This window comes from Hemitrygon akajei, chromosome 2 (genome assembly GCF_048418815.1).
Source record: "Hemitrygon akajei chromosome 2, sHemAka1.3, whole genome shotgun sequence".
NCBI lineage: Eukaryota > Metazoa > Chordata > Chondrichthyes > Myliobatiformes > Dasyatidae > Hemitrygon > Hemitrygon akajei.
In genome coordinates, this window is record NC_133125.1 from 61,970,796 (window position 1) to 61,998,091 (window position 27,296).

The 27,296-nt window shown below is 38.2% G+C and overlaps 1 protein-coding gene across 3 annotated transcripts; it reads right to left on the bottom strand.

The window, feature by feature from the left end:
- LOC140742124 (thiosulfate sulfurtransferase/rhodanese-like domain-containing protein 2) lies at window positions 1–27,283 on the bottom strand. 3 transcript variants are annotated; one of them, XM_073072939.1, is made up of 9 exons: window positions 27,059–27,283; window positions 22,203–22,513; window positions 18,227–18,335; window positions 10,454–10,576; window positions 8,456–8,561; window positions 8,021–8,136; window positions 5,920–6,078; window positions 4,843–4,981; window positions 1–632 (listed from the first exon to the last, which is right to left on the bottom strand). In XM_073072939.1, the coding sequence occupies exons 1-9, from the start codon at window positions 27,191–27,193 to the stop codon at window positions 400–402; spliced, it is 1,431 nt and encodes a 476-aa protein (XP_072929040.1). In that variant the 5' UTR covers window positions 27,194–27,283; the 3' UTR covers window positions 1–399. The 3 variants fall into 3 exon arrangements, with proteins under 3 accessions (XP_072929040.1, XP_072929043.1, XP_072929044.1); XM_073072942.1 differs by lacking the exon at window positions 27,059–27,283 and adding an exon at window positions 26,820–27,030; XM_073072943.1 differs by lacking the exon at window positions 27,059–27,283 and adding an exon at window positions 26,626–26,767.
- Between the last annotated feature and the right edge of the window lie 13 nt (window positions 27,284–27,296).

Below are 27,296 nucleotides of genomic sequence, written 5' to 3' on the forward strand. Positions count from 1 at the left end.
TTTCTGACTGAATGCATTTTAATTCAATTGATTTAAAACATGACCATTCTCAAATGAAATTTATAGTAGCATATTGATGAAAACCTGCAAGTTTTAATAAGCTCTTTTAAAGTATTAATATAAAATCAACCTATTCTGTGTAATGGAACAGATTTTTAAAACATGATCAAACCATTTATCTCATTATTAAATGTGGGAACTTTCTGTACAAACTGGTTGCAGTGTTTCCAATAATAGGACATAGACAATTAAATGTCAAAAGAACTTAATTAACTGTCAAGAATTTTGGGACATGCTGAAATTGGTGTAGGTTTCTATAGAAATTTGTCCTTTATTTGATCTGATTTATTCTCTGTCTGGTTTGAGATGTTAGATAGCTTCAACAAATTATCTGATGATCTAATGTGGAATCACAACAGGGATTCGTACCCGTTTCTCAGTACATTCACATTGCTCTTTCCTTAGAAGTCGTGATTGAGTTTCAGATGATGTTTTTCCTTTTTCTTGGCACACAGCACAACAGGCTATGAGACCTTTATCTCTACAGTGAAGACAGGACAAAACAAGCTGACAGCAAGAAGCAGTACTGCAGAGTTTGTATTCATCCCAAGGAGCACCACAATATCTGCATTCTGGAAGGAGAAACACCAGATTAGTTTCATTAGCATTAGGGCACAAAGGTAGAATGATATAAAACACAGTGACAACATACTCAATACAAGTAACCAATGTGATGAAGTCTGTGGCACAAGCATTTGTGTATCATCTGCATATCTTTATTATTAAATGTTGTGATTCAGATTGACTAACTCAGAAAGTAATGCTGAAGAAGGCTATATAAGTCCAGAGGATGAAAGCATTTCTTTTCATTTAAGTGAGGCTACATGGAATGTTGTGTGTATGTACGCATTGTGTGTATGTTGGCAGAGATCAAGAACAAGAGAACATAAAAGACTTACAAAGCAGCCAAAGTAACATTAACATAGCCAGTTTTTACAATCTAGAATGCAGTGCCAGGTGTGGTTATGAAGACAAATACAACTGCAGTGTTCAAAATGGAGCTGGCAAGGACTGAAATTAGCTGGATTGCTTTTGCGCAAGACCAGTATGGTCTCAATGGGTGAAATGATCTTCTGTGGTACCATAACCATTGTAATTTGTGAGAAGAGGAGTGGGAAATGTGGGCCTGTAGGCCAGGCACATCCCAGCCAATATTACACCTCTTCAAAAAAAAACCAAATACATTGCAGTCTAGCTAATCCTTTTGATTACTCTTGTGAAGCCTGACTGTTCACAAATCAGTTATCATTTTAACATTACAAAGCAATGACTTCGGCTGTAATGTTTGAATTGCCTGGCGTACAGAAATTCAAGATTTCATTTTTTGCTGCTGAAACCAAACTGCCTTTCTTTTGATTTGAGTAGAATATATCTTAGGTAATTTCTAGTGAAATGAATTCTGGAGGTCTGTCTAGTTGCAAATGATTCCTTTTGCTGGACTGGAACATTCACATCAGTACTGGAGTTTTCTGCATGTTAGGCACCATACTTCTAAAATGCATCATAGGAGCTAATTATTGAACGCCAATAAAAATCTTTAAATCTGAACCTTAAACCTGGAAATGGCAGTTAACTGTAGGCTGAGGGTAAACAAATTTGGCCATTTAAACCAGCTTATAAGATTGTAACAGATTACTTGGATTGCAAATATTCTATTTTACAATACACAATAAAAATAATTAAGATCCTTTCACTTTGTACAAATAACTTATTTTCCACTGCAAGAGAAAACAAAATTTAGACCACAACTAGTCTCAGGGTTAGTGTCCAGACAAACTACAAGACCAATGTAAAGTTGGAAAATGAACATGCTATCAGTAGGCAAGTTTTTATTCTGTTTTGAGTTAAATTACTAAATTGAAGAGTATTTTCTATGCTGATAACCAGCTCAATGAAGAGAAAATATTGTTCCATAGCTCAGCAAAATATTACATGAAGTACAAAAACACATGCACATTTTATGCCAGAACATAAACGTTAACACTTATAAACACCAGAATCTTTCAATTTATTTTCTTAGATAGGAAGGAGATTTCATACGCAAAGCAACATTCAGATTCAATGTGGCAGTGAGGATTTTAACTTTCCTAATGTGGACTGGGACTGCCATAGTGCTATGGACTTAGATGGCATGGAATTTGTTAAGTGAGTTCTGGAAAATTTCCTTAGGCAATATATAGAAGGCCCTACTAGACACAGAACAAAGTTTGCCCTACTGGAGACAGAGCAAATTTTGACCTACTCTTAAGAAATAGGGCAGGATATGTGAATGAGGCATCAGCCCACAAACTAAAGTTCTAAATTTTGACAATGTTAGACAGGAATTTGAAAAACCTGACTGGAGTAGGTTGTTTGCGGGCAGTGACATCTGCCAAGAAGAAAACTTTTAAAACAAAAGTTAGTACAGTACAGCACAGGCACTGATCCTTTGATCCATGATATTTTGCTGAACTCATCCAACCAGTAATTAAATGCTGAACTAAACTAATCCCTTCTGCCTACACAATGCACATATCCCTCCATTCTCTGCATATCTACATGCATATCTTACACAATTCTGCCTCCAAATTTATAAAAATTATGTCTTCACTACCACCCATGGCAGTGCACTCCAGGCATCCACCACTTTGTGTAAAAATATGCCCTGCACATCTCCTTTGAATTTATCCCTCTTACCTTAAATGCATCCTTTCTAGTATTAGACATTTTGACTCTGTGGGAAAAATAATGAATTTCTAATCTATCTAAGCCTCTCATAATCTTCAAAACTTCTATCAGATTTTCCCTTAGCCTCCACCTCTCAGAGAAAACTACTCAAGTTTGTCCACCTCTCCTTGTAGCACAGGCACACTTAATCAGGCAGCATCCAGGTAAATCTTTTCAGCACCCACACCAAATCTCCACATCCTTCCTATAACAGGGCAACCAGAATTGAATGCAATACTCCAGATAAAGCTGTAACATAGCTTCCTCACTCTTGAACTCAATGCCTTGAATGATACCTTCTTTAGCATCCTTATCAACCAATGCAACCACTTTCAGAGATATATGAACTTGGACCCCAAGATCCCTCAATACATCAACATTTCCGATCTCCACCCATATTTGCAACTGATTGTATCCAACTGAATCCTTTGGAAATCTTTTACACTATCCACAATGCCATCAAACTTTCTATTGCCTGCAAATTTACTAACCCACACCCACATTTTCATCTAAATCATTCATACATATTGCAAACAACAAAGGTCCCAGTATAGATCCCTGTGAAATAATACTTAGTCATGGACCTCCAGCCAGAATAGATCCCACCAACTACTACCCTTTTTCTTCCATGGACTAGCCAACTCCGAATCCAAACAGCTAATTTACCATGGATTCATGTATCTTAATCTTCTAGATAAACCTCCCAAGAGGGAATTTTTCAAATGCTTTACTAGGATTTACAGACAACATCACAGCTATCATTCACAAATCATCTTTGTCACCTATTTGAGAAACTCAACAGTTAGTAAGACTATTAATGGTATGTTTTGATGTACATGTGACAAAGCTAATCTTAAAATATCTTTTTTTCTATCTTTTAACTCTCATAATTTGCCCTGCTCCAATTTAATCCTCTCCCTCAAAACCTGGCTCGAGAGGGATTTTGGCAGGTTAATTGGATCTTGTAAATTGACCCATGATTAGGCTAGGGTTAAGTTGAGGGTTGCTGGGCAGTGCGGTTTGAAGGGCCTATTCCACACTGTATCTCAATAAACAAAAAAGTGGGTATGTTGTATTTTTGGGAGGACAAATTAGGGCAGGACACTCATGTAGTCAATGGCAGGGTCCTGAGGAGTGTTGTAGAACAGAGGGACCGGAGAGTATAAGTACATGGCTCCCTGAGAGTGGTGTTACAGGTGGACAGGATGGCAAAGACAGCTTTTGGCATGTTGGTATCCATCAGCCAGGGCACTGAGTATAGAAGTTGGGATGTTATGTTATAGTTGCATCAGAGGTTGTTGAGGTCGCATTTGGAATATTGTTTTCAGTTTGGTCACCCGCTATAAGAAAGATACCATTAAGCTAGAAAGAATACAAAGAAGATTTACAAGGTTGTTGACAGAACATAATAGATCGAGTTAAGGAGAAAGGTGAGCAGGATAGGATTTTATTCACTAGAGCAAAGGAGATTGAAGGGTGACACTACACAGGTGTACAAAGTCCTAAGACGCACAGATTGTGTATTCACTTAGTTTCTTTCACAGGGTCAGGGAATAAAGAACAAGACATAGATTTAGGATGAGAAGAAAGAGACTTTAATAGGAACCCGGGATGGGGGGGGGGGGGGGGGGGGGAGGCAACTTTTTCAACTAGATGGTGTTAAGTATATGGAATGAGCTGTCAGAGGCATTAACAACATTTAAAAGGCAATTGGACAAGTACATGGATAAAAAAGATTTAAAGAGATATGGGCCAAACCCAGGTAAATAGTACTAGTTTAGATGGGAACTGTGATTTGCATTTCCATTCAGTATGACTCAAAATGAAAGACATTCCACCATTTCACATCTCTATGGATATTATACCCAAGAAATCTGGATCATTTTCAAGAAGTTTCAATTCATCTAAGATTTTAGACACTTGGGGAAAAAGTTCTGGAGCTTTACTATCTTGTGGGTAGTGAAGGCAAGTTCAGAATAATATTCCTTATTTTACAATTGTGGTTCTTTGTTCTAAACTGCCATAAAAACGAGGTAAAACAGTCCATTCACCATTAGTTGCTGCAGAGATACTTGCCTGAAATGATGTCATCATTTACAGAGATAGCATAGCGATTGTCAAACACAAACAGTTTTCCCCTGTAAAAACCTCTTGGGAATTGTTCAAGATATTTGTGAATTCCACCTTTCAGTTGGTAAACTTCCTTACATACATCCTGAAAACAAACATGATACAGTGTTCAACAAATAAACCAAGGACATACCCAATGTTACATATTAGTAGGGAATGTGCTCTCCAAAGCAGGAGTGTTTGGAGTTTTGTCTTTGTGAGTCATTCTGGTAAATGCAGTTAGCATGTAAGCTCCTTCATCACAAAATAGAGGATATGCCAAAAGAGACTAGGTTAAGGGCAATGTGAGTGCTTCTCTGAGTGCAACATTTCCCAAGGAGTATTTAAGAATGCTGAATACTGTGTTGAAATCAATGCTTCTAATAATCTGAAAACAGTGTGAGTAGAAGATGTCAAGATATTCTTGAATACTTTATAGGATTTGCTCACCAATGAGGCAGCAACATGAAAAATAGCCCTTTCATATCAACAGGACTATAGTAGTCAGAAATTGGATAATTCAATGGAAAAGAAATCCAAGTACAAAGAGAATCAAAACTGTTTCAATTTCAGAGGTTGGAACACGGCAGCGCAAAACCTACAGGGCATAATTTAGACAGTGTTTAGAAATTTGTTTCTGGCTCTGGTTGTTACATACAAGTCAATAATATTTAAATAGTAACACCATTATCCATGGATGGGCCAAATGGACAAATACATGGAAATTACTTTCACAGCTTTAGTTACTTTTACCAATCAATCACAACTTTGTATGCATTGGATTAACAGTTTTAATGAGGCACTTTATATAAAATTATCCATGAGGGAACACTGAAAATTTAAAACTCTATAAAAATTGCATGCTCCTGAATGCCAAGGGAGCAACTTTAAATTCTTACAGATTTACACTAACTCTTAACAGATTATTTGTGAAATTCCCCCATATATCAATAACTTAATTTCATATCGACAGGATATTTTTGAATTTTGACAGTATGCAATGAAATTATTCAGATAGGTTTCATGTTCCACTAAGCTTCTCACCTTTGACCTCAGATAGGCTGAGCCTCGTTCACAGCGGATTCCTCCTGTGCAATACATAAGGACCTGTTTGCCTTTAAAGCAATCCAAATTCGTATCAATGTAATCTGGAAAGTAGCTGAATTTCCGGATATTGGGAGCAAGACAGTGTTGAAAACTTCCCTAAACACAAACTATAATTCAGCAAATGACTCTTAAAAAGAGTACAAGAATTTCAAAGCAGTATATTTAATATTAAAAGATTGGTATGAGAAGTAGCATTCATAAATTATATTTGGCAAATTAATCAACAAGCTGAAGGTACTGCATATTCAAAGCACAATGTTTAGATTGATCACTTCTGAATAATCTCTGAAGGCACTGCTCTCCGCACCAATTCTAACCTCACCATCAAAGCTGCAGACAAGAGGGGCACTGTTGTAGTTTGGTGCACTGACCTTTATCTTGCTGAGGCCAGATGGCAGCTTTTTCTTATCTCTTGAACAGGACCCCACTAGGGACCGCCAGGCTATTGTCACCAATCTCTTTGACTTTGGAGATCTCACATCAACTGTCACCAAACTCATAGTTCCTGTAACCTGCACTGCTCATTTCTACCTCCCAAGATCCACAAACCTAACTGTCCTGGTAGGCCCACTGTTACTGCCTACTCCTGCCCTACTGAACTTGTGTCTGCATACTCAACTCCATTTTGTCCCCCTTGGTTCAGTACCTTCTACATCTGTACTCTATACTTCAATCACTTTCAGCTCCCTGTCACTGATTGACTTACTTTCATTATGAACATCCAGTCCCTATGCACTTCCATCCACCATCAGGAAGGCCTTAAAGTTCTCCACTTCTTTCTGGATGACAATCTGACCAGTTCCCCTCTGCCACCACGCTCCTCCATCTGGTGGAGCTTGTTCTCACTCTCATTAACTCTTCTTTCAGGTCTTCCCACTTTCCCCAAACCAAAGGTGTAGACATGGGCACTGCATGACCCTGAGAAACAGGGGCAGAATTAGGCCATTCAGTCCAAAGTCTGCTCTGCAATCTGACCATTGCTGATTTATTTTCCCTCTCAACCCCATTCCCTTGCCATCTTCATACTGGAAACCCCTGCATTATGGGGGAAGATGGGTTTGCATTCCAAAAAAAAGTTGGCACTGTGATGTTTCACAACACAAAGACGTGCAATGTGTGCACGTGTTAAAAATGCAAGCACCCACCCCCCACCCTCACATTTTTGAGTCGTGATTTCTGTGTGCACTTCCTTAGGCTGTGTTGGTTGTTAACTCAAACAACCCATTTCACTGTATATTTCAATGTGTCTGGGATAAATAAATGAATCCAAATCTGTAAGGATGAATCCCTGTAATCTGAAAGCCTGTTGAGTTTAAAGTTTGCCTTTGGTTTTAATAGTTGTGAAACAATGATATCCTGAGAATATGAAGTTAGTGCTGCTACACAACAGCAAAGACCTGACCTTGGGTGCTGATTTTGTGAAGTTTGCATGTGCAGCTCCGGAGACCAATTTATCTTTGGCTATTCATTGTGGTACCTTTACAGACAATATAGGTTTTCATTTTCTTCTCTCCATATGTTCAGGTAGGGGATCACATTATATACTTCAGACTAACCACCTTCATCAAATCCAACTACAATATTCACAACATTATGGTTGCAATTAACAAAACTAAGAATAGAGCACAAATTTAGGCCCTTTAGTAAGTTTAGCACAGTTACATAGCAATTGCACCAAAGTAACTAACATTAAAGTTTAATAAACATTTCATTTTTCAGTTCACTAACAATTTTCCGAATGGAGTTCAAAACAATTGTTGCCATTTCTCAATGATTTTTAAGTCATGTAAAAAAATGCAGAGTAGACATGTACAAGACCTCCACGTGCTCTTGCCATGCTGAGAACAAATCAACTGCTCCTCAGTTATTTATTAGTACAGAAGTTTATATAGAATATCAGCATCAAAATTTCATAGAAATTTTTCACTATTTGTGGCATCATGGTTTATCAATTATTAAATATTTAAAAGCATCTGTTCATATAGTTTCTAATTTATTAGCTAATTGGAAAAACAAAAATGTCTGAATAAAAACTCACTATTTTACTCTCATAGAAGTTTCTACAATCTAGCAAAATGGTGTCCTTTCGAACTTGGGCATTGTTGGACAACGCTTCCACTTTTCTGTGAAATTCTTCTGGAGTTAAATGAATTCCTAGAATATATATATATAGAATAAAACAAATTAAATTGTAGATGCACACACAGTTATGTTGCCACTACATCATTCAAGCAAATGTGCTTTCAATTATATAGTGTTGGTAATTATGCCAGGAAAATCTAATCCTCTGCTAAATTAAACTTATGTTTATTCAGGATCCTGCTGAAACACAAAAAAAGTAATCCAAGTTATCCTTATAAATTATTGATATTAATTAGTTCACAACTTGTCAATAAACAGTCAGGCCATTTATGAATAGACTTTTAGTTACTCCAAGGTACTAGTACCCAGCCCCACATACTCTTTCGCTTACCTGCATCCTTATAAGATATCTTTTCGGGATCCACTCCCATGGGAACAACTTCTTTATAAACTCCAACTCGCAGGTCTTGAAAACAGTGAGCACCTCCAGCACTCCGCTTAGCCAAAAATATTTATCATAAGAATTGTTTTGTAGTTCGCAAGTGTGAATAGTTTTATATACCAATATGCTGCATGCACGTAGCACTTTAAATCGACTAGAATTAATTAAAATACCACAGAACAAAATGGGAATATGAAGAACATTTCAAAGAAGTTATCTAAATCATGTACTGTAATGTAAATGATATTAAGTATACTGTATAAGTCAGGAAAACTAAAGATCATGTAACTTAAGGGGCAGTGGCTTTTAGGTGCAGTGGTCCCAATTCATGTCAGGGCAAGTTCAATACTGATGAGAAAGTAAATTCAATAATACTTTCAAAAGAAAATTCACTAAATATAAGAAAAATAACTTTTCCTACAAGGAAAATTAACAAATAGAAGATTAGCTGACTGGCAGAAGGCAAAGAGTGGGAAAAAAATGGGCCTTTTCAAATTGGCTACTGGAAGCTAGTGGTATTCTGAAGAGGTCTGTGTTGGGTCCCCTACTTTTCATGTTATATGTTAATGATCTGGATGACAGAATTGATGGCTTTGTGGCAAAGTTTGCAGAAGATAGGTGAAAGGACAGGTAGTGTTGAGGAAGCAGAAGGATTTGGACAGATAAAGAGAATGGCATACAGTGTAGGGAAGTGTATGGTCATGCATTGGGTAGAAGGAATAAAAGTGTACACTATTTTCTAAACGGGGAGCAAATTCAGAGATCCGTGAAAAGGACTTGGGAGTCCAACAGCAGAATTCCCTATAGGTTAAGTTGGTAGTAAGGAATGCACGTGTAATGGTGGCATTCATTTCATGCACTAGAATATAAAAACAAGAAAGTAATGTTGCAGCTTTAAGGCATTGGTTAGACCACATTTGGAGTACTGTGAGCAGTTTTGGGTCCCACATCCAAGGAAGAATACACTGGCATTGGAGAGGGTCCAGAGGTTTACAAGAATCATCCCAGGAATTAAAGGGTTAACATATGAGGAACACTTGATGGCTCTGGGTCTGTATTCGCTGCAGTTTAGAAGAATGAGGGAAAATATTGAATATTGAAAGGCATAAATAGAGTGGATGTGGAGTGGGCCTAGGACCAGAGGGCACAGAATGAGAATACAAGGACGTCCTTCAGAATGGAGATGAGGACGAATTTCTTTAGCCAGAGGTTGGTGATTCTGTGGAATTATTTGTTACAGATAGATGTGGAGGCCAAGTATTGGGTATTTTTAAAGCAGAGATTGATACGTTTTTGATTAGTTAGGGCATAGAAGGTTATGGGGAGAAGCAGGAGAATGTGCTTGAGATGGAAAATAAATCAGCAATGATCAGATGGTGGAGCAGATTTGATGGGTCAAATATCCATTTCTGCTTCTATGGATCAGCGTTAAGAGCTATGGCTTATCTGATCTAATAACTTTGATTTGGGTACAAGACCATTTCTAACTTTGAAGATGACACAAAACTTGGCAGTACTGTGGGCTATAAATAGGGATAAATTGCAGTGAGAAAGAAAAATTGAGAAACAGGCAACTATGCTGCAAATGAAGTTCAACGTGGAGAAATGCATGCCAATGCATTTTGGCAGGAAGGATGCTGTTCTGATAATGATGCAGAAGTTGAGGGGTGGAGTCTGGGTGCAGAACTGACTGCAAGTGACAAGGCAGACTGAGAAACTGGCATACACAACTCTGAACTTCATCAATAAAGGTGGAGAGCATTAAAGCAGAGAAGTTGATTTGAATCTTTATAAAACAATGCTTTGGACTGATCTGATGTTTTCTGAGTTCAATGAAGTACATGAGTAGATTTCTTACAAATCTAATTTTAACCACTAATAGAATTTCTTTGTTATATTTACAGTTAATTACTATTTAATATGGCAGAAAACCAGTTTCTCTTTTACCTTAAAGTCTTCAATTGACATACTTTGAAAGAGTGGGTGGGAAAGCATAGTCTGAATATACAGCTCAGTTGCCATTTTGCATCCACCAACTGTTCCATTAATTCCTTCTTTAGAGATGCGCACCTGAAAGAAAAGTTGCTAGTTGAATAACTCATTTTATACTCAGTGTAAACTATTGATCAATCTTGTCCTAACTTTGCCCAAATTTATAGTGAAACTACTGATGCACTTCCATTGCCAGAAATTTTTTCTTTCTTTCTTTTTCAATCTTTTTATTATTATTATTAGTAGTATCAACATAATAAGATTAATACATAGATAATGGGATTACAAACATACAAATTTCAACTGAACATGAAAGGATACATAAGCAATAGTTACAATATAAATGAGTCGTCCCAAATCATGGACGATACAAGTAACATATAAACAAAGCAAACCTAGGTATATCATAATATATATATTAAAAAAAACAGAAAAGAGAAAGAAAAAAAATTATGCTATAAAAACTAATCTAACAATCTAATAACTAATAAGGAAAAAAACGAAAAAAGAAAAAAAGGAGAAAAAAAATGAAAAAAAGGGCTGTTTATAATATCTAACAAAAATACAAAATCATCAGTGTCGTCAACTCCGATCCTCTCAACATATGTAAAATCAAAACTGGAAAAACAAATAGGCTTGGAACAGGGTCACATTACAACCAGAAATCTGTTAACAAAATATGTGTTTCTGTACCATTTTGTTTTTATGTATCAGCTAATAAGATAGCGTCAGTGGAGAGAAGAATTAATCATTTGATTGTCAGTGCTAGTCTTAACACTGTGTCATTCTCAGAAATTTTAGGCTGACATTTTAGTATTGTCAGAATTACCACCTTTCAGTGACAAACTGAAAGACCACCTATTCAAATAGACACCACTCTTAATTCATGCTCCTCCTGAGACATGCACGTTAAATAAATTATTTATAACCAACTAATTTAGAACACCTTTAAAGGCTTTTTCTGGTTCACAACATTTACAAAATTGAAAATAAACTTAGTTACAATTTTTTTGTTACTATATGTAGCAATTAGGGAACGTTTTTCAATTCACTTTCTATAACACAACATAACAAGAAGAGTTATAAAAGAAAATACCTTTATCACATATGCCTTCTTAACCAGAGTCAATCTGCGCAGCTGCTTTGAGCCTCCTATGGACTCGGATCCCAAGATCCCTCTGATCCTCCACACTGCCAAGAGTCTTACCATCATATCTGCCCTACCAAAATGCACCACTTCACACTTATCTGGGTTGTAAGAATTAGTCAGAACTCTTAATTGTATGTTCACTCTGTCTCAAATCCAGTCAAGGTATTTTACCTTCCCAGCGTATCTTTTGCTCAACCTAATCAATCTATTTTTAATGTTGCATCTTGGAAAGTGAAATTTGAAATCATTCCTTAAATTACTATATTTGAAGTCAGAAGTTTACATACACCTTAGCCAAATACATTTAAACTCAGTTTTTCACAATTCTTGACATTTAATCTTAGAAAACATTCCCCATCTTAGGTCAGTTAGGATCACAACCTTATTTTAAGAATGTGAAATGTCAGAATAATAGTAGAGAGAACGATTTGTTTCAGCTTTTATTCCTTTCATCACATTCCCAGTGGGTTAGAAGTTTACATACACCTTGTTAGTATTTGGTAGCATTGCCTTTAAATTGTTTAACTTGGGTCACATGTTTTGGGTAGCCTTCCACAAGCTTCTCACAGTAAGTTGCTGGAATTTTGTTTCATTCCTCCAGACAGAATTGGTGTAACTGAGTCAGGTTTGTAGGCCTCCTTGCTCGCACACGCTTTTTCAGTTCTGCCCACAAATCTTCAGATTGAAGTCAGAGCTTTGTGATGGCCACTCCAATACCTTGACTTTGTTGTCCTTAAACTTTCAAGGTATGCTTGGGGTTATTGTCCATTTGGAAGACCCATTTGCGACTGAGCTTTAACTTCATGGCTGATACCTTGAGATGTTGCTTCAATATATCCACATAATTTTCCTTCCTCATGATGCCATCTATTTTGTGAAGTGCACCAGTCCCTCCTGCAGCAAAATACCCCCACAACATAACGATGGTCATTATGGCCAAACATTTTTTGTTTCATCAGACCAGAGGACATTTCTCCAAAAACTAAGATCTTTGTCCCCATGTGCACTTGCAAATTGTAGTCTTGGCTTTTTTATGGCAGTTTTGGAGCAGTGGCTTCTTCCTTGCTGAGCAGCCTTTCAGGTTATGTCAATATAGGTCTCGTTTTACTGTGGATATAGATACTTGTCTACCGGTTTCCTCCAGCATCTTCACAAGGTCCTTTGCTGTTGTTCTGGGATTGATTTGCACTTTCTGTGCCAAAGTACATTCATCTCTAGGAGACAGAATGCGTCTCCTTCCTGAGCAGTATGACGGCTGCATGGTCCCATGGTGTTTATACTTGCGTACTATTGTTTGTACAGATGAACGTAGTACCTTCAGGCGTTTGGAAATTGCTCCCAAGGAAGAACCAGACTTGTGGAGGTCCACAATTTTTTTTCCTGAGGTCTTGGTTGATTTCTTTTGATTTTGTTTGTAAACCTCTGACCCACTGGAATTGTGATACAGCAAATTAAAAGTGAAATAATCTGTCTGTAAACAAAATTCCAGCAACTTATTGTGAGAAGCTTGTGGAAGGCTACCCAGCCTTCAGAGTATCCCATAGAATGGGAGGTGAAACCTCTCCATTATCATTGAATTCTAAGTAAAGACCAATTTCTTTTTTAATCTGTTCCTTAAAATACGGATCATTGAGCAGACTTGAATTTAGTTTCCAAATAGTATTCTTTGGTTGTAGGTCAAAATCAACAGATAAATATATAGGTGCATGGTCACTTACATCTATTGTCCCAATTCCACAGGTGTTTATTTTGTCTTTGTCTTTTCCAAATGTTATGAAATAGTCTATTCTTGTATATACAGAATGGGGGGCAGAATAATGAGTGTAATCCCTCCTGTTGGGGAAAAGGTCCCTGCATATATCAATTAGACGAACATCCTCAAAAAGTGTATTAACTTTCTTATGTAAGAGTTTTGTTTCATAGGTTTTTTTCCATCGGAAGAGTCTAACTTTGGTTGTAATTGTAAATTTAAGTCTCCCCTACATTTCAGGAGATGTCCTGTTTTCGTTACCATAATATTAGTAATTTTCTGAAAGTAACTACTGTAGATTCCGGACTACAGAGCGCACCTGATTAAAAGCCGCTGGCTCTAATTTTAGAAATAAAATCAATTTTTTACTTGTACAGGCCGCACCGGATTTTAGGCTGCACCGGATTTTCGGCCGCAGGTGGCCCACGTTGTAATATGAGATATTTACACAGAAAGATATTACACGTGAGGATTTTTTAACTTTTAATTAAATCCATATGGTAACATAAACAAATACATATTGCAAATGCTTTTTTCGAACCGTGCCTGTAACGCGGCTACTTTTAAATATACGTTGCGTATACTTCTTTACTGAACAACATTCCAATATCTCCTAACGACTGGTAAAAAATATATATACTGCAGCCTACTAGGAAAAGTTATTGATCGCCTTTAACTTAAAAGCAGCGTTTTCGCTCCGCCGCTCGCCCCCCTCCTTCCCGTTTATCGCAAACTGGTATCCCACAAGACGCGGCGAAACCGGGTGTGACGTCATAGCATCCCGCGATGTAGTACAGAAAACAAATATAGTTAAAACTCTTCTAACTTTAACTAGAAAATGAATTACTAAGCGAAAATATTATAAACTAAATAACTGCCATAAAGGCAGCACAATGCTTTTCTTCGAGTGTTTTCCATGTTGATGAGGGTGAGTACAAATGACTGATTTACAATAATTTAATTGTGAAAGTGCGCTTGATTTATCGTACAATTTCATTGGACCTCTGTGAACTACTCATCAATTTTATTGGTCTACTGTTACGAGGCAAAATGTTTTTGGCGGCATGAAAAAAAACCATGCATTAGCCGCTCTGTATTAAAGGCCGCAGAGTTCAAAGCTGTTCAAAATGTGGGAAAAAAGTAGCGGCTTAAAATCCGGAATCTACGGTAATATCACTTCCTGGGGGTGCGTATATATTCAATAGAGTAACTGAATTTCAGTCTGTATTCCCCCTTACCAGAATATATCTGCCTTCCTTATCTCCCATTTCAAATACTTTTTCAAAATTTAGCTTGTTTGAGGTAAGAATAACAACTCCTCTCCTATGTCCTGATTTATACGAGGAGAAAAACAAATTAGTGAAGCCCATTCTCTTTAGTTTTCTATGCTCATTATCACTTGAGTAAATATACTACAAGGGAAGTTCTTTTTTCATTTTAGATAGAATTCTACTACGTTTGATTGGATTTAACAGCCTATTAACATTAAAAAAAATTTTTTACTTTGTCCTTAGCCATGTGTATTTATCTGTTAACATATCATTGAAATTAGCAGAATAAAACTTAATCGATATACTCTCGGAACAAGTAAGAACAAGAAATGCAAATAATTAAAAAAAAAAAGGCAACAAAGGTGTTTTTCCGAGGCTGAGGTCTCCAGTAGATGACCCTGGGTTGAGCTAGAGGAAACGTAAAGCTGTGGGGGATAGCCCCTCCTACCTGTGAGTCGATGGCCCCCATTGCAGTATTCATAAAAGTAAGTGAACAAATCTATGTCCATTACACAGAAAAGATTTCCCTGTGTATTCCTCTCATATATATTCTCATTTAGGTGGGGAAAAAGCAGTGAATGAATGAATAAAAAAAGAATAATTGAGTAATATAAAATCCACATTATAATAAGTATTTCTTCAGATAGGTATAGCACCATCTATTTTTGCTTCCGTTTAGCTTATCAACATTTTTAAAGTTAGCCAAACCTTATGGCTCTACTGGAGGGGGTGAGGGCGCTCTTCGGGGAACTCACAGTCTCTTCCTGATATACTTCTCTTGTCCTCCTCCTGTCCCATGCTTTCTCGATTCTCTCACTATTTCCCCAGCAGAGTGGGATAACTGCTCAGCCAGTCTTTCCCTCGGTTTGATCACGCTGACCTTCATGTCCGGTCACCAGTTACACTGTCTGATACAGTTGCATCCCATCTTCATAAAACACTCACAGTTTAGCAGGGTATGGAGTTTGGAATCTAATCTTTCCTTGCTTTAATATTCGCTTTACTTCAGAGTATTCCTCACGCTTCTGCAGGACCACCGGGGGTACTCTTGATTGAAATATGTTAATTTCCCGTCCAAAAACACCCTCTTCTTACCCCAGACCCTTTGAAGAATCTCCGCCTTGGCATTGTTTTGAAGGAATCTGATTAATATTGAGCGTTGGTTATCTTCTCTGTCTCCAGTAGGCTGCAGGGCGAGCGCACGATGTGCCCTCTCAATTTCAAGCTCCATAGTGGAGGGAAGCTCCAGCGCGTCCCGCAGCAACTTTCGTACAAACTCCGTGATAGACAAACTCTCTGATCCTTCCTGAACATTGTATATCCTGATATTTTTATGCTGTGTTCTTCCGTCCAGGTCAAGCAGTTTACTTTCTTGTCGATTTAATATTTTTATCGTCTTACTTAGTATTTGTTCCATGTTTTGCACGCGATCTTCCACCTTCTCAATTTGTGTCTTTGCCACCGCTATTTTTTGATTGCTATTGGCAAACTCTGACTTGATATCATTTAGTTGTGTTTTATATCTTTTTGGAATCCCCGTATCTTTTCCAGAATTTTTATCATATTTGCTGCTTTGCCTGAATAAGGCCCACCGTCAGCCTCACCACCACGCGTTTGGGTAGGAGAGCTGCTCGCTGTACGCCTCTCGTCCACAGGCTCCTCAGTGATGCTTTTTTTATTGCCATTCTTTTTCCCCATTCTTGCCCCCCTTATCAATTCAGATATTTTCAAAAGACCTTATATTTGATGGGTTAACAGGGCAAAATATGCGTTTTTCTGGAGGAGATATTGACTTAAGCTGCCATTCTGGATGATGACATCACTGGAACCCCTAATCCTACCTTTCTAAATATGGTTATGAGCCTTCAGGTTATGAATCTTCCAAGTGCACATGAATATAATGTTCAATATAATTAGATTCTGCCTCCACCATCCCTTAAGGTAATGATTTCCAGATTCCAGTACCTTTTCTCCCCTATTCCTTGTAACAATTATTTTAAATTGGTACTCCCTGATTTTATGACTTATTTACTAGGGGAAATGGATACTTCCAGTTTGATCGCCCAGTCACTCAATTTTATACAGTTCAATTAAGTCCTAAGATTCCTGTGTTCCAATGCAAACAACTCGGCTTTTCCAGTTTGTCCCCTTAAAACTAAAATATTCCAGTGCTGGCAATATCTTTATAAACCTCCTTTGCAATCACATCTTTCCTGCAATATGATGGACGTACCTAGTATTTCAAGCTGTGATCTAATTAGTGTTATGTTTGGTTCAACATAACCTCCCTGCATTTACATACAAAGCCTCAGCTAACGAAGGAAAGTTCAAGTTTAATTGTCTTCAAACATACCCATGTTAAATGAAACACTGTTCTTCCAGGTACATACAGTCACACAGCATACAACACAGAGCACAGATGGTCTTTTTATTATTATGAAATAATAATAATATTAGCCTAAGTCCCTAGGGGATGGCCCGAAGATTGATGGTGCATGGCATATGTCCCGGAACTACTTTTCAGCAACTCCAGCGGATCCTCATTTCGTGCTAGTGCAGCCACGGATGAGTGCAATCCAGCTCGTCTTCCACCAAACAGACACTGGAGAGGAGTCTGCAGGAGGGGCCAGCCCCTAACCAAGCACAAACTCCAGTATGCCTGCCATGCCTCTGCTCTCCCCTACATCGCTCCTTCCCTGGGCTGCTGCAATGAACAATGCCACTCATGTGCCTTTTTAACTACTTTATTGAACAGCCCTGCTATATTTTAGAGCCTTAGTGGAGATAATCCAAGGTCTTTCTGCTCCTCACAAACACAATATATTCTCATTTATTCCATATTCCCTGTGTTGTTTTAGGGAACGTGTCATGCCAACCATCAAGCACCCATCTTAGACTAATCCTACCCTAGTATATTTCTCTGCACATCCTCAACAAAGCCCAAACATTTGTTCTGATACTGCTCATCTATATGCTCCAAGCAGTTTACAGTGGCCAATGTTTGGGATGTTGGTAAGAAAGCAAAGTACCCAGAGGAAATTACAGTCCTGACGAAGGGTCTCAGCCCGAAACATTGACAGCGCTTCTCCCTATAGATGCTGCCTGACCTGTTGTGTTCCACCAGCATTTTGTGTGTGTTGCTTGAATTTCCAGCATCTGCAGATTTCCTTGTGTTTTCCTGATTTGCTAAGCAATCTTCACCTTCCTGCAGTCTAAGCTTTGCTCCTCACTGTCAACTACATGTCTAACTTTTTTACCACCTACAAACTCTATCGTCACAATTGCCACATCGTGGGAATTGTACAATTGCAAGAATAGTGAATGCTGTGGAAACCTATTGACAATACCCCTTCAGTCATGAAAACACCTGCTTACCTTTTGCTTCCAGCCAACCACACCCAACTTTGGATCCAATTTGCCAGTCTCCCTGTGTCTCCGCAGAGACTTATTTTTGACCAGCCAATCTATCAATAATTCTTATGAAGTCAACTTTCACAAGATCACATCTGGCAGGTTAGGCATACAAAAGCTAGATGTAAAAGATATTTATCATTTACCTTGCCTGTAAGATGCAGCTGAAGACACAAGGCTTTCTGCCATTTGCAGATTATTTGCGGGTCCTCAATGTCACAATAGGAATAATATAACAGCACTTCGCCTTCTGCACTAGGAACAAGCACAATAAAACTTCTAAATACAATAAGCAAAATTACATTATCAGGGGAAAAAAAAGAAATTGATGAGAATACTCAGTTCAGGCAACATCTATGGAGAGGCAAAAGGTAAATATTTCAAACTGATGACCTTTCATCACAACTACAAAATGTTAGAGAAACAAAATAAGCAGCTTTGGGCTGTGGAAATCGAGGGGAGGAGAAGAAAGCATTACTGTGATAGAAAAGATTAAATGATTAAAAAAAAATGTTGGCATAAGACAAAAAGGGGACAGAAATGGGACAAGTAAAGAAACAGGAAGATTCAGGGGAAGGAAAGTGCAAATAGGTTTAACTCTTTAAGTCCAGAAAACTATAAAGTTACAGACCAAAATGCTATCCTTCTAATTCTTGTTGAGCATTACCAAACAGTGCAAGAATCCAAGAACAATGTTCTTAGGGCAGAGAAATTAAAGTGACATGGGTCATTTTAAGGGATTGAATCGAGGTATTCTAGAATACATTCAGTCATCAGTGCCTGGTCTGGCAAATTAACAAGGGTTTGCTGCATGAGCAATGAATACATTAAGTCAAACTGGGGAAAAAAACAAGCATATGTAAATGTCTCTATTAGTGGAATAACAGAATTTGAAGTAATGGATGGTGGGAAGGGCAGAGGTAAAAAAGGTGTTAAATCTCCTCTGGTTGTATAGAAAGGTGTCATGGAAAATGGGGGAGAAAGGTACAGACATGCCAAAGGACTGGATGAAGTCAAGAAAGGGACCACTAAACTGTTTCTCTTTCCACAGATGTTACCTTACCTGCTGAGTGTTTCCATCATTTTCTGTTTTCAGTTTATTGCTTTCTGAGCTGAAAAAGGAAGGGAAAGATGTTTTGGTGAAAGTATCAGATTACAGCTAGCACTAATGGCAAAGAGTAGTCTGTTAAATGTGGAGGCTTAGACAACTGAAAGCAAAAGGCAAAAGGAACCTTACCATGATTTGCAGAGTGAAGGGCAGGAAAACTCAGGGAAATGAAAAAGATATTATTTGGCACCCTTATACAAACTGCAAGGGAATCCTTAGTTATGGAAAAACAGAAGAGGCAATACAATAACATCCAATGGAGACAGAACCAATGCAATTGACTAATTCCTTCAAGGAAGCAGGACAGGAGGAGGCATAATCAAGTTAGCTGTGAGAATAAATAGTGTTATAACACAAACTGAACAATGATTCACTGTATGTGAAGTTCAGCAGTATCAGAGGATGATTCTGTTGCTCTTATTTAAACCTCTGCTGGGCTGGTTTGGCTTCTCGACTTGTTCCACTACAACCTTTATCTCTTTACATTGGTCCTTCGGCCATTTAATTACTCTTGCATTAGAACTATTATCTTTCTGTTACAGTAGTGGTCACCAACCCGTCGATCGCGATCGACTGGTCGATCTTTGAGACTTTCCCAGTAGATCCCGAAAAAAGAAAAGAAAAATAAATGCACAAATACTGTTGAGAGATTGTTTCCAGGTGGCGGGGTTTTAGATAGATAGATACTTTATTCATCCCCATGGGGAAATTCAACATTTTTTCCAATGTCCCATACACTTATTGTAGCAAAACTAATTACATACAATACTTAACTCAGTAAAAATATGATATGCATCTAAAATCACCCTCTCAAGCATTAATAATAGCTTTTAAAAAGTTCTTAAGTAGTTTACCTAAATACATTGAGTCCTAACCCCGGCACTTTAACATATCTTACTCCTGGCTGTTGAATTGTAAAGCCGAATGGCATTGGGGAGTACTGATCTCTTCATCCTGTCTGAGGAGCATTGCGTCGATCTTTCTGCCTAGTGCGTATGAGTGTAACTCCCCTGCCACGCACCACAGTGTATTTCAGTGGTCCCCAACCACCGGGCCGCAAGGAAATGATACGAGTCAGCTGCACCTTTCCTCATTCCCTGTCACGCCCACTGTTGAATCTGAATACACGCGAGGTCATTACCCAAGCGCGTCAAGGATCATTGGTTGGTCTCGCGTAACCGGCTGCTTCATGCGGCCAGCGAGAAGTGCCGTTGCTACCGGCCTGGAGCACGGACAGATGGGTGTCGCCTCTAAACTGGTTTACCACACTGAATGTTCATGGGGAACCCGGTGTTAAAATATTCGCAGACTACCTAATTTGGGCTCAGGGTTTCGTAAGTAGCACAGCAGCTACCTCACTGCGATCTACTGAAAGTCATCCCTCTAGCCAAACTTTCGTCGGCCGATAGATCCTACGGGGGTGGAGGGGGCGAACGCACGCCCTATCGCACTCCTCTCTCGTTCGTTCGCTCTCTCCAGACTGTGACCGCCGCGGCCCCGGTACGGGAACAGCCGCACCTGGCCAAGGCATCTGGCGGGCGGGAGGCTGTCTAATGAGGCACTGAAGCACTCAAAACTGCTTTGGTACCCTGAGTCCAAGCACCCTGCGCTTAAAGACAAACCCGTTGAGTTTTTTCCAGCGGAAAAAAACGTGAGCAAGTGGGACAGCAGCTAAGTGCTGAGAGCCACAAAAACTAAATTGTGGAATAGACTGGACATAAGGAACCTGCTTCGAGTATCGCTGTATTCTGGTCGTGTTTAACACCCCCCCCCCCCCCCATCCCGTCGGCCAGTCCGCAAGCATATTGTCAATACTAAACCGGTCTGCGGTGCAAAAAAAGGTGACCCCTGCTGATCATACATTATTTCTACTTCCGGGTTGCAGGGTTTTACTTCCGGTCTTTTCTGCCCATGCGTGTAACTAATTGATTTGGAGTCGATCTTACCTTTCACTGAAGCCGAGGTAGGGGATCTTGGGCTTCAAAAGTTTGGTGACCACTATGTTAAAGCCTTCCCTTATCTGCATCTTATAACTTGGTCATCCCTAATTTTTTCCCAGCTCATTAAGCTAAACTAAAATGCAAAATCAACTTCACAGGGCAAAAATTTCAACACAGGAGAATGGACTCAAGGGGTTAAGGTAAAGTGTTGGTATTTTTGTTTTTAAAAATTGTTTAAAGTAATTTGAATCCAAATACTGATGATACAAAATTGTTAATGCTGGTAGCAAGAAGCATCAAAGGTTACCTGAAGGTAGGAGAATGGGGTTGAGAGGGATAACAAATCAGCCTTGATGGAATGGTAGAATAGGCTCAAAGGGCTGAATAGACTATGTCTTATGGAGGGTATTCTTTGACTACAGAATGATACTGATTTGTTGGCAAGATGAGCAGAGCAATGGCAGATGGAACTTAATCCAGAAATAAATGAGAATAAGCATATTGGAGTAATTAATAAAACTGCGTTATGTACAGTGAGTGAAGGAACCTAAAAAGGATTGAGGAAAAGGGGACATTGCCATAGATGTCCTAAGGTCCCGGAAGGCAGCACACAAGGTTAAGGCAGTCTTCATTAGTTGAGGTATTGAAAACAAATGCAAGATTACTTAAGTGACTACATTAAATATTAGTTAGATTACAGTCTAGTACTGAGTGAATTTCCTGTCACAGTCCCAAGAAAGATGTGATTACAGAAGAGAATACAGAGAAAGTTCACCAGAATGTTAACCTTGATAAAGTGTTTCAGCTATGAGGAGAACTTAAATAGCTGAGTTTGTTTTCCTTGGAGTTAGAAGGCTGATTGGGACCTAGCTGATGTTTACAAAATTGAGAAGCGGAGAGAAAAGATAATTGTCCCCCCCCCCGCAGAGTTGTATAAATCTGGACTTTTCTGAGTTTAAAGCCACAGATTTTCTTTAAATGACAAGTCTGAGAATGAAAAGTCAAGGTAAAATAAGTTTTCCTATGACCATTTCATTGCTGCAAAGAAAAATGAAAAGAAAATAAAGTTCTTACCATGCTAGATCAAAGTTAATATCACTTGTAGCAGGTAACCATGCAGATATGTCAAATTCTTCCTTTGTTTTATTGTGTTGTGATGCAGAATCATGCTTTCTTGTTAGCTTGGATTTCTTTTGTCCTAACAAATTGAAAATAGCTTCAGTTTGTTGTAGGACCTCAGACATATGTTCATTTCCCACATGCTTGTGAATGCACACTTCTTTATCAAACCGCTGTCCACAGCATTCCCAATGTACATTTTCCTCATCCAATTCTGGGTTACTGCTTTTAGATACTCGTCTTGATTTGATAAAAAGTGCAAATGCCTAAAACAAAGAAAGTATAAGTGTATGTGACAAGGAAACAATAATGTAAAGTAATATCATAACAAAATCACAAGTGAAAAGTAGAAGTTTTATGGTCCACTAAGTTAGGAGATTACTCATTTCATCACCACAAAATCTACACTCTTGTTCTCTTGGAAGATAATCTATGCAATTAAAAAAACATTTATTTCTTTTCTTATTAAAAGTTATAAAATCTACTGCTACTGTGGGATATCAGTTGATCTGTGATAGCTGTTTGCACAATATCAAAAGTTATCAGGCTGCAAGAATTCTACATCAGCAGACACATTCTAGGAATAGATTATTGCAACTGGGTTTATGTTAATGAATATACACAATGACAATCAAGATCTCAGTTTGTTTAACTGCATGCAGCAAATGACATCCATCACCAAAATAAGATACAAAAATCTTCCAATGAGAACCCTGTTTTTGAGTAAGCACTATTTTCAAACCACTTAACGCACAACAAAAATGACGCAATTACATTTCTTAAAATATCATGTAACCTAATAGATTACAGTAAAAACCAGTATCATCTAGTAAAATTTGATCACAGACAGAGGTTCTACAGGTTCCACAAATATGATTAAGGCAGGCACTAATATGTCTATAACATTATGCATGAACATTGGAGATACAATACAAAAAGAAAGGAGCCAAGATACGGATAAAAATAGAACCTAATTGAAAAACTCAGGTAAGGCATGTATGTATGTAGTTTCATGACAATTACCTTTCATCATGTCTGGAAATGCCGATGAGATAAATTGTTGCAAAATGAATAGAAAAAGAGGAGGAAATTTCAGAGAAGAGAGAATGCAATGGGGCAGAAGGCCACAGAGACAAAAGTACAAGGTAGCAAAAGTCTGCAAGTGCCATAAAACTGGACTTGCCTTCTACCACCTTGAGGCTGTATAAAACCATCATACATTTATTATCAAAGTATGCATATTTCTATACAACCTTGAGATTACAGGCAGCCACAAAAGAAAATCGATCGAATCCATTAAAAGACCACTGTACACCCAATGGGTAGAAAAAAAATTAATCATGCAAACAATAAGAGCAAATAACATTCAGAACTGAAGTTCACAAAAGTGAATTCACAGCCATGAAGCCGATCATCACTGCAGCTGATCAGGAGCCCATTAATTGCAGGCCACAGCCTCAGTTCAGCGCAGAAATGAATAAACCTCACAGAGCAGCGAGCTGAACATGAGACCGTCCTTTTCCTCTGCCCTCCGACACCTTGACCTTTTCAATTTAGCCTGGCGTTTCAATCAGCCAAACCTCAGGTCACTCCTTACTCTCAGACCTGGGCCCTGCCACCTCAGTTTGGTCTGTACCCAACCTTTCCAATATGGCCTGGGGCTTAATTCAGTCAAACAGTGGGCTTTTCCTCACTCTCGGGCCTGGGCCCCACTGCCTCAACTTAGTTCTGCTGCTTTGAATTGCCTCTAAGTCCTCTCCAGTAATTACCAAATGCTGGCTTATTCCTTGCTCTTGGGGTGGTACTGTCCTGCATCTTTGAGACTTCAGTTCACACCACAAAAATTCCAGGTCGTACAGGCGGTTCAAAAGTTCAACTCCGAAGGGGAAGTTATAGGCTATTGATTGCAGTGATAGTTTCTGAGAAAAAGTGTGATTAGTTAATAGTTCTGTTTGCTGCCAGTACGTTGTCACCGTGCTTCACCAGGGCCATTTTAAAAGCTGCTTTTACTTATCTCTACCAGTCTAAGATCCAGACATGTTTTTTTTCAATGTCTTAAATTACATAATTAACATTTTTCTTTTCTTTTTAAATTTTTTTTAATTTTCAAATAATCATAGTCAGAAAACATCAAATACAGAGAGCTTGAGAGTACATAATTGATAGGTTAAAGTACAAATACAAACAATTAATCCATATATGGTAGCCTCCCAAACTCATAGTAAGTTACAAAAAAATGGAAAAAAAACACAAAAAAGGAAAAAAAAACCTAACCATCATTTATATATCAAATATACACAGTAGTGTCTATAACTCTGCACCTCTATCCAAATAAGACAGCAAGAATCAGGTTTGGGAAAGATCAGCCTAACTCATATGAAAATGTTGAATAAATGGTCTCCAGGTTTCTTCGAATTTAACTGATGGATCAAAAATGACACTTCTAATTTTTTCTAAACTCAAGCAAGAAATGGTTTGAGAAAACCACTGAGATGTGGTAGGAGGATTAACTTCTTTCCATTTCAATAGGATAGATCTTCTAGCCATTAACGTAGCAAATGTAATCATCCGCCTGGCTACAGGGGGCAATTGACCATTGTGCACCACTGGCAAGCCGAAAATTGCAGTAATAGGGTGAGGTTGCAACTTGATATTCAAAACTGTTGAGTAATACCAAAAATATCTTTCCAATAATTTTGCAAGCAGGGGCAAGACCAAAACATGTGAGTCAATGAGGCAATTTCAGAGTGACATCTGTCACAGATAGGGTTAACATGAGACTAAAATCGAGCAAGCTTGTCCTTAGACATATCAGCCCTATGTACAACCTTAAATTGTATTAGGGCATGTTTGGCACAAATAGAAGAGGAATTAACTAACTGTAGAATTTTCTCCCACTGCTCTGCAGATAAGAGACAGTGAAGTTCCTTTTCCTATTCTTTCTTAATTTTGTCTGATATCTCTGGTTGTGTTTTCGTAATCATATTATATATGAAAGCTACTAAACCCTTCTGACAGGGATTCAGAACTAAAATTTTTTCCGTAATGTCCATTGGACATAAATTCGGAAAGGATGATAGCACATTATTTAAAAAATTTCTAATTTGTAAGTATCTAAAAAAATGGGTTTTAGCATTGCTCAGTTTAGCAGCTTTTCTGGTTATAAACTAAATCTTAATAAGAGTGAATTATTCCCATTAAATATGCAAATCCCAATCTATAAACACTTACCATTTAAAGTTGTCACAGATAACTTTACTTATTTGGGTATTAAAATCACTAAGAAACATAAGGACTTATTTAAAGTTAACCTTATCTTTAATTGACCAAATCAAGCAACTTAGTAATAGATGGTCCCCGTTGTCTTTGTCATTGGTTGGTCGAATTAATGCTATTAAGATGATGGTTTTACCTAAATTTTTATACCTATTCCAAGCATTACCAATTTTTATTCCTAAATCCTTTTTTGACATTATTGATTCTGAAATATCTTCGTATATATGGCAGAATAAAAATCCCAGATTAAGTAAAAAATATTTTCAGAAGCCTAAGAAGGAAGGTGATTTGGCTTTGCCTAACCTAAGATTTTACTATTGGGCAGCTAACATTCGAAATTTAATATTTTGGACACAAGAATCGGTTACATTATCAAGCCCACAATGGATAAACCTGGAGTGCAAATCTGTACTTCTCATTGATTTCTATTTTAGGATCTTCGCTTCCCTTTGTCTTATCTAAATTGAATAAACTAATCCTATAGTTAAATATACACTACGAATTTGGTTTCAATTCCGTAAATTTCATGGCTTAAGTAAGTTTATCTTATCAAGCCCTGTTATATCTAACTTTTTTCTTCAGCCCTCTCATATAGACCAAGCCTTTGTGTTGTGGAAAACAAAAGGCATAACATGTTTCCATGATCTATTTTTAGATAATAGTTTTATGTCCTTTGAACAGTTATCCAATAAATAATCAACATTTTTCTATAACACTTAAATGACTCCAAGCAGCAGTTCAGAAAGAATCTCTCTCTCTCCAACTTTCAATAAAGATATTTTTTGAAAACTTTTAATGCTGAGGATTTATGAGAATCAAATTTTTATGCCGATGATCTTTCAGAGCCTTACTTGAGCCAGGTAAATGTATACCAGACAATGAAACAAAAACACTGAAAATCTGAAACAAAAACAGAAAACTGCAGAAACAAGTCAGAGAGTATCTGTAGAAGTGAATAGAGTTAATATTTCTGGTCATAAACCGTTTGTCTTCAACGCAAAACATTAAAACTTTTCCCTGATGCTGCCAGATTTACCGAGTGTTTCCAGCATTTTCTGTTTTCATTTCAAAGTACCAGTCAAGGTTAGAGTGATTGGCTCACCTTCCTCAGGAACAGGCAAAGGTGACGCAGATCAAATTGTTTTAAGTTTACCCAATTTAGAGTCAAAATCAAACAGCGTGGAAAAGGTCATCTTTGCAGAGGAGAAAGGTTTCTCACTATCTATCACATGCCCCTAGTAATTCTGCGTTCTCATTCAGGTTTCCCTGTGTCTTGATTCCATGTTTAATACTCACTGAATAGCAAAAATAAAAGGCACCAACACTGGATAATGAATCTCTCAAACAGAACTTCGGGGAAATGTTCAGTATGGATTTGTTAATAATTCAGGAACAAAGTATTGGAGTTGGAAGTAAATTCAAGCTAAACTTTCAAGAACTCGGATGATAAAGCAAGACAGAGGCAAAACGCCCAGAAAGTGTTTCGATGCAAAGTGAACTGGGCAGAGAACCCAATTCCGGTGGGCCTGCCTCACCCGTTTCCTCGCCGGTCCTCGGTGCTTATGGCCCAGGTGCCCGCTCCCGCGCGCCGGCTGACAGGCGGATTCGCGTCCCTTGTCGGAGCCCTCAATGTCTAGTCCCGGCATGCCGGCATGGAACAAAGTCTCCATGAGAGCACGGAGCGAACCAACAGGCCGGGCGGGAACCGCACAGCCCGAGGACACGCCGGTGCCGGCACGGCCGGAAGGAATTTTCGCGCCCCCGGAAGAGCTT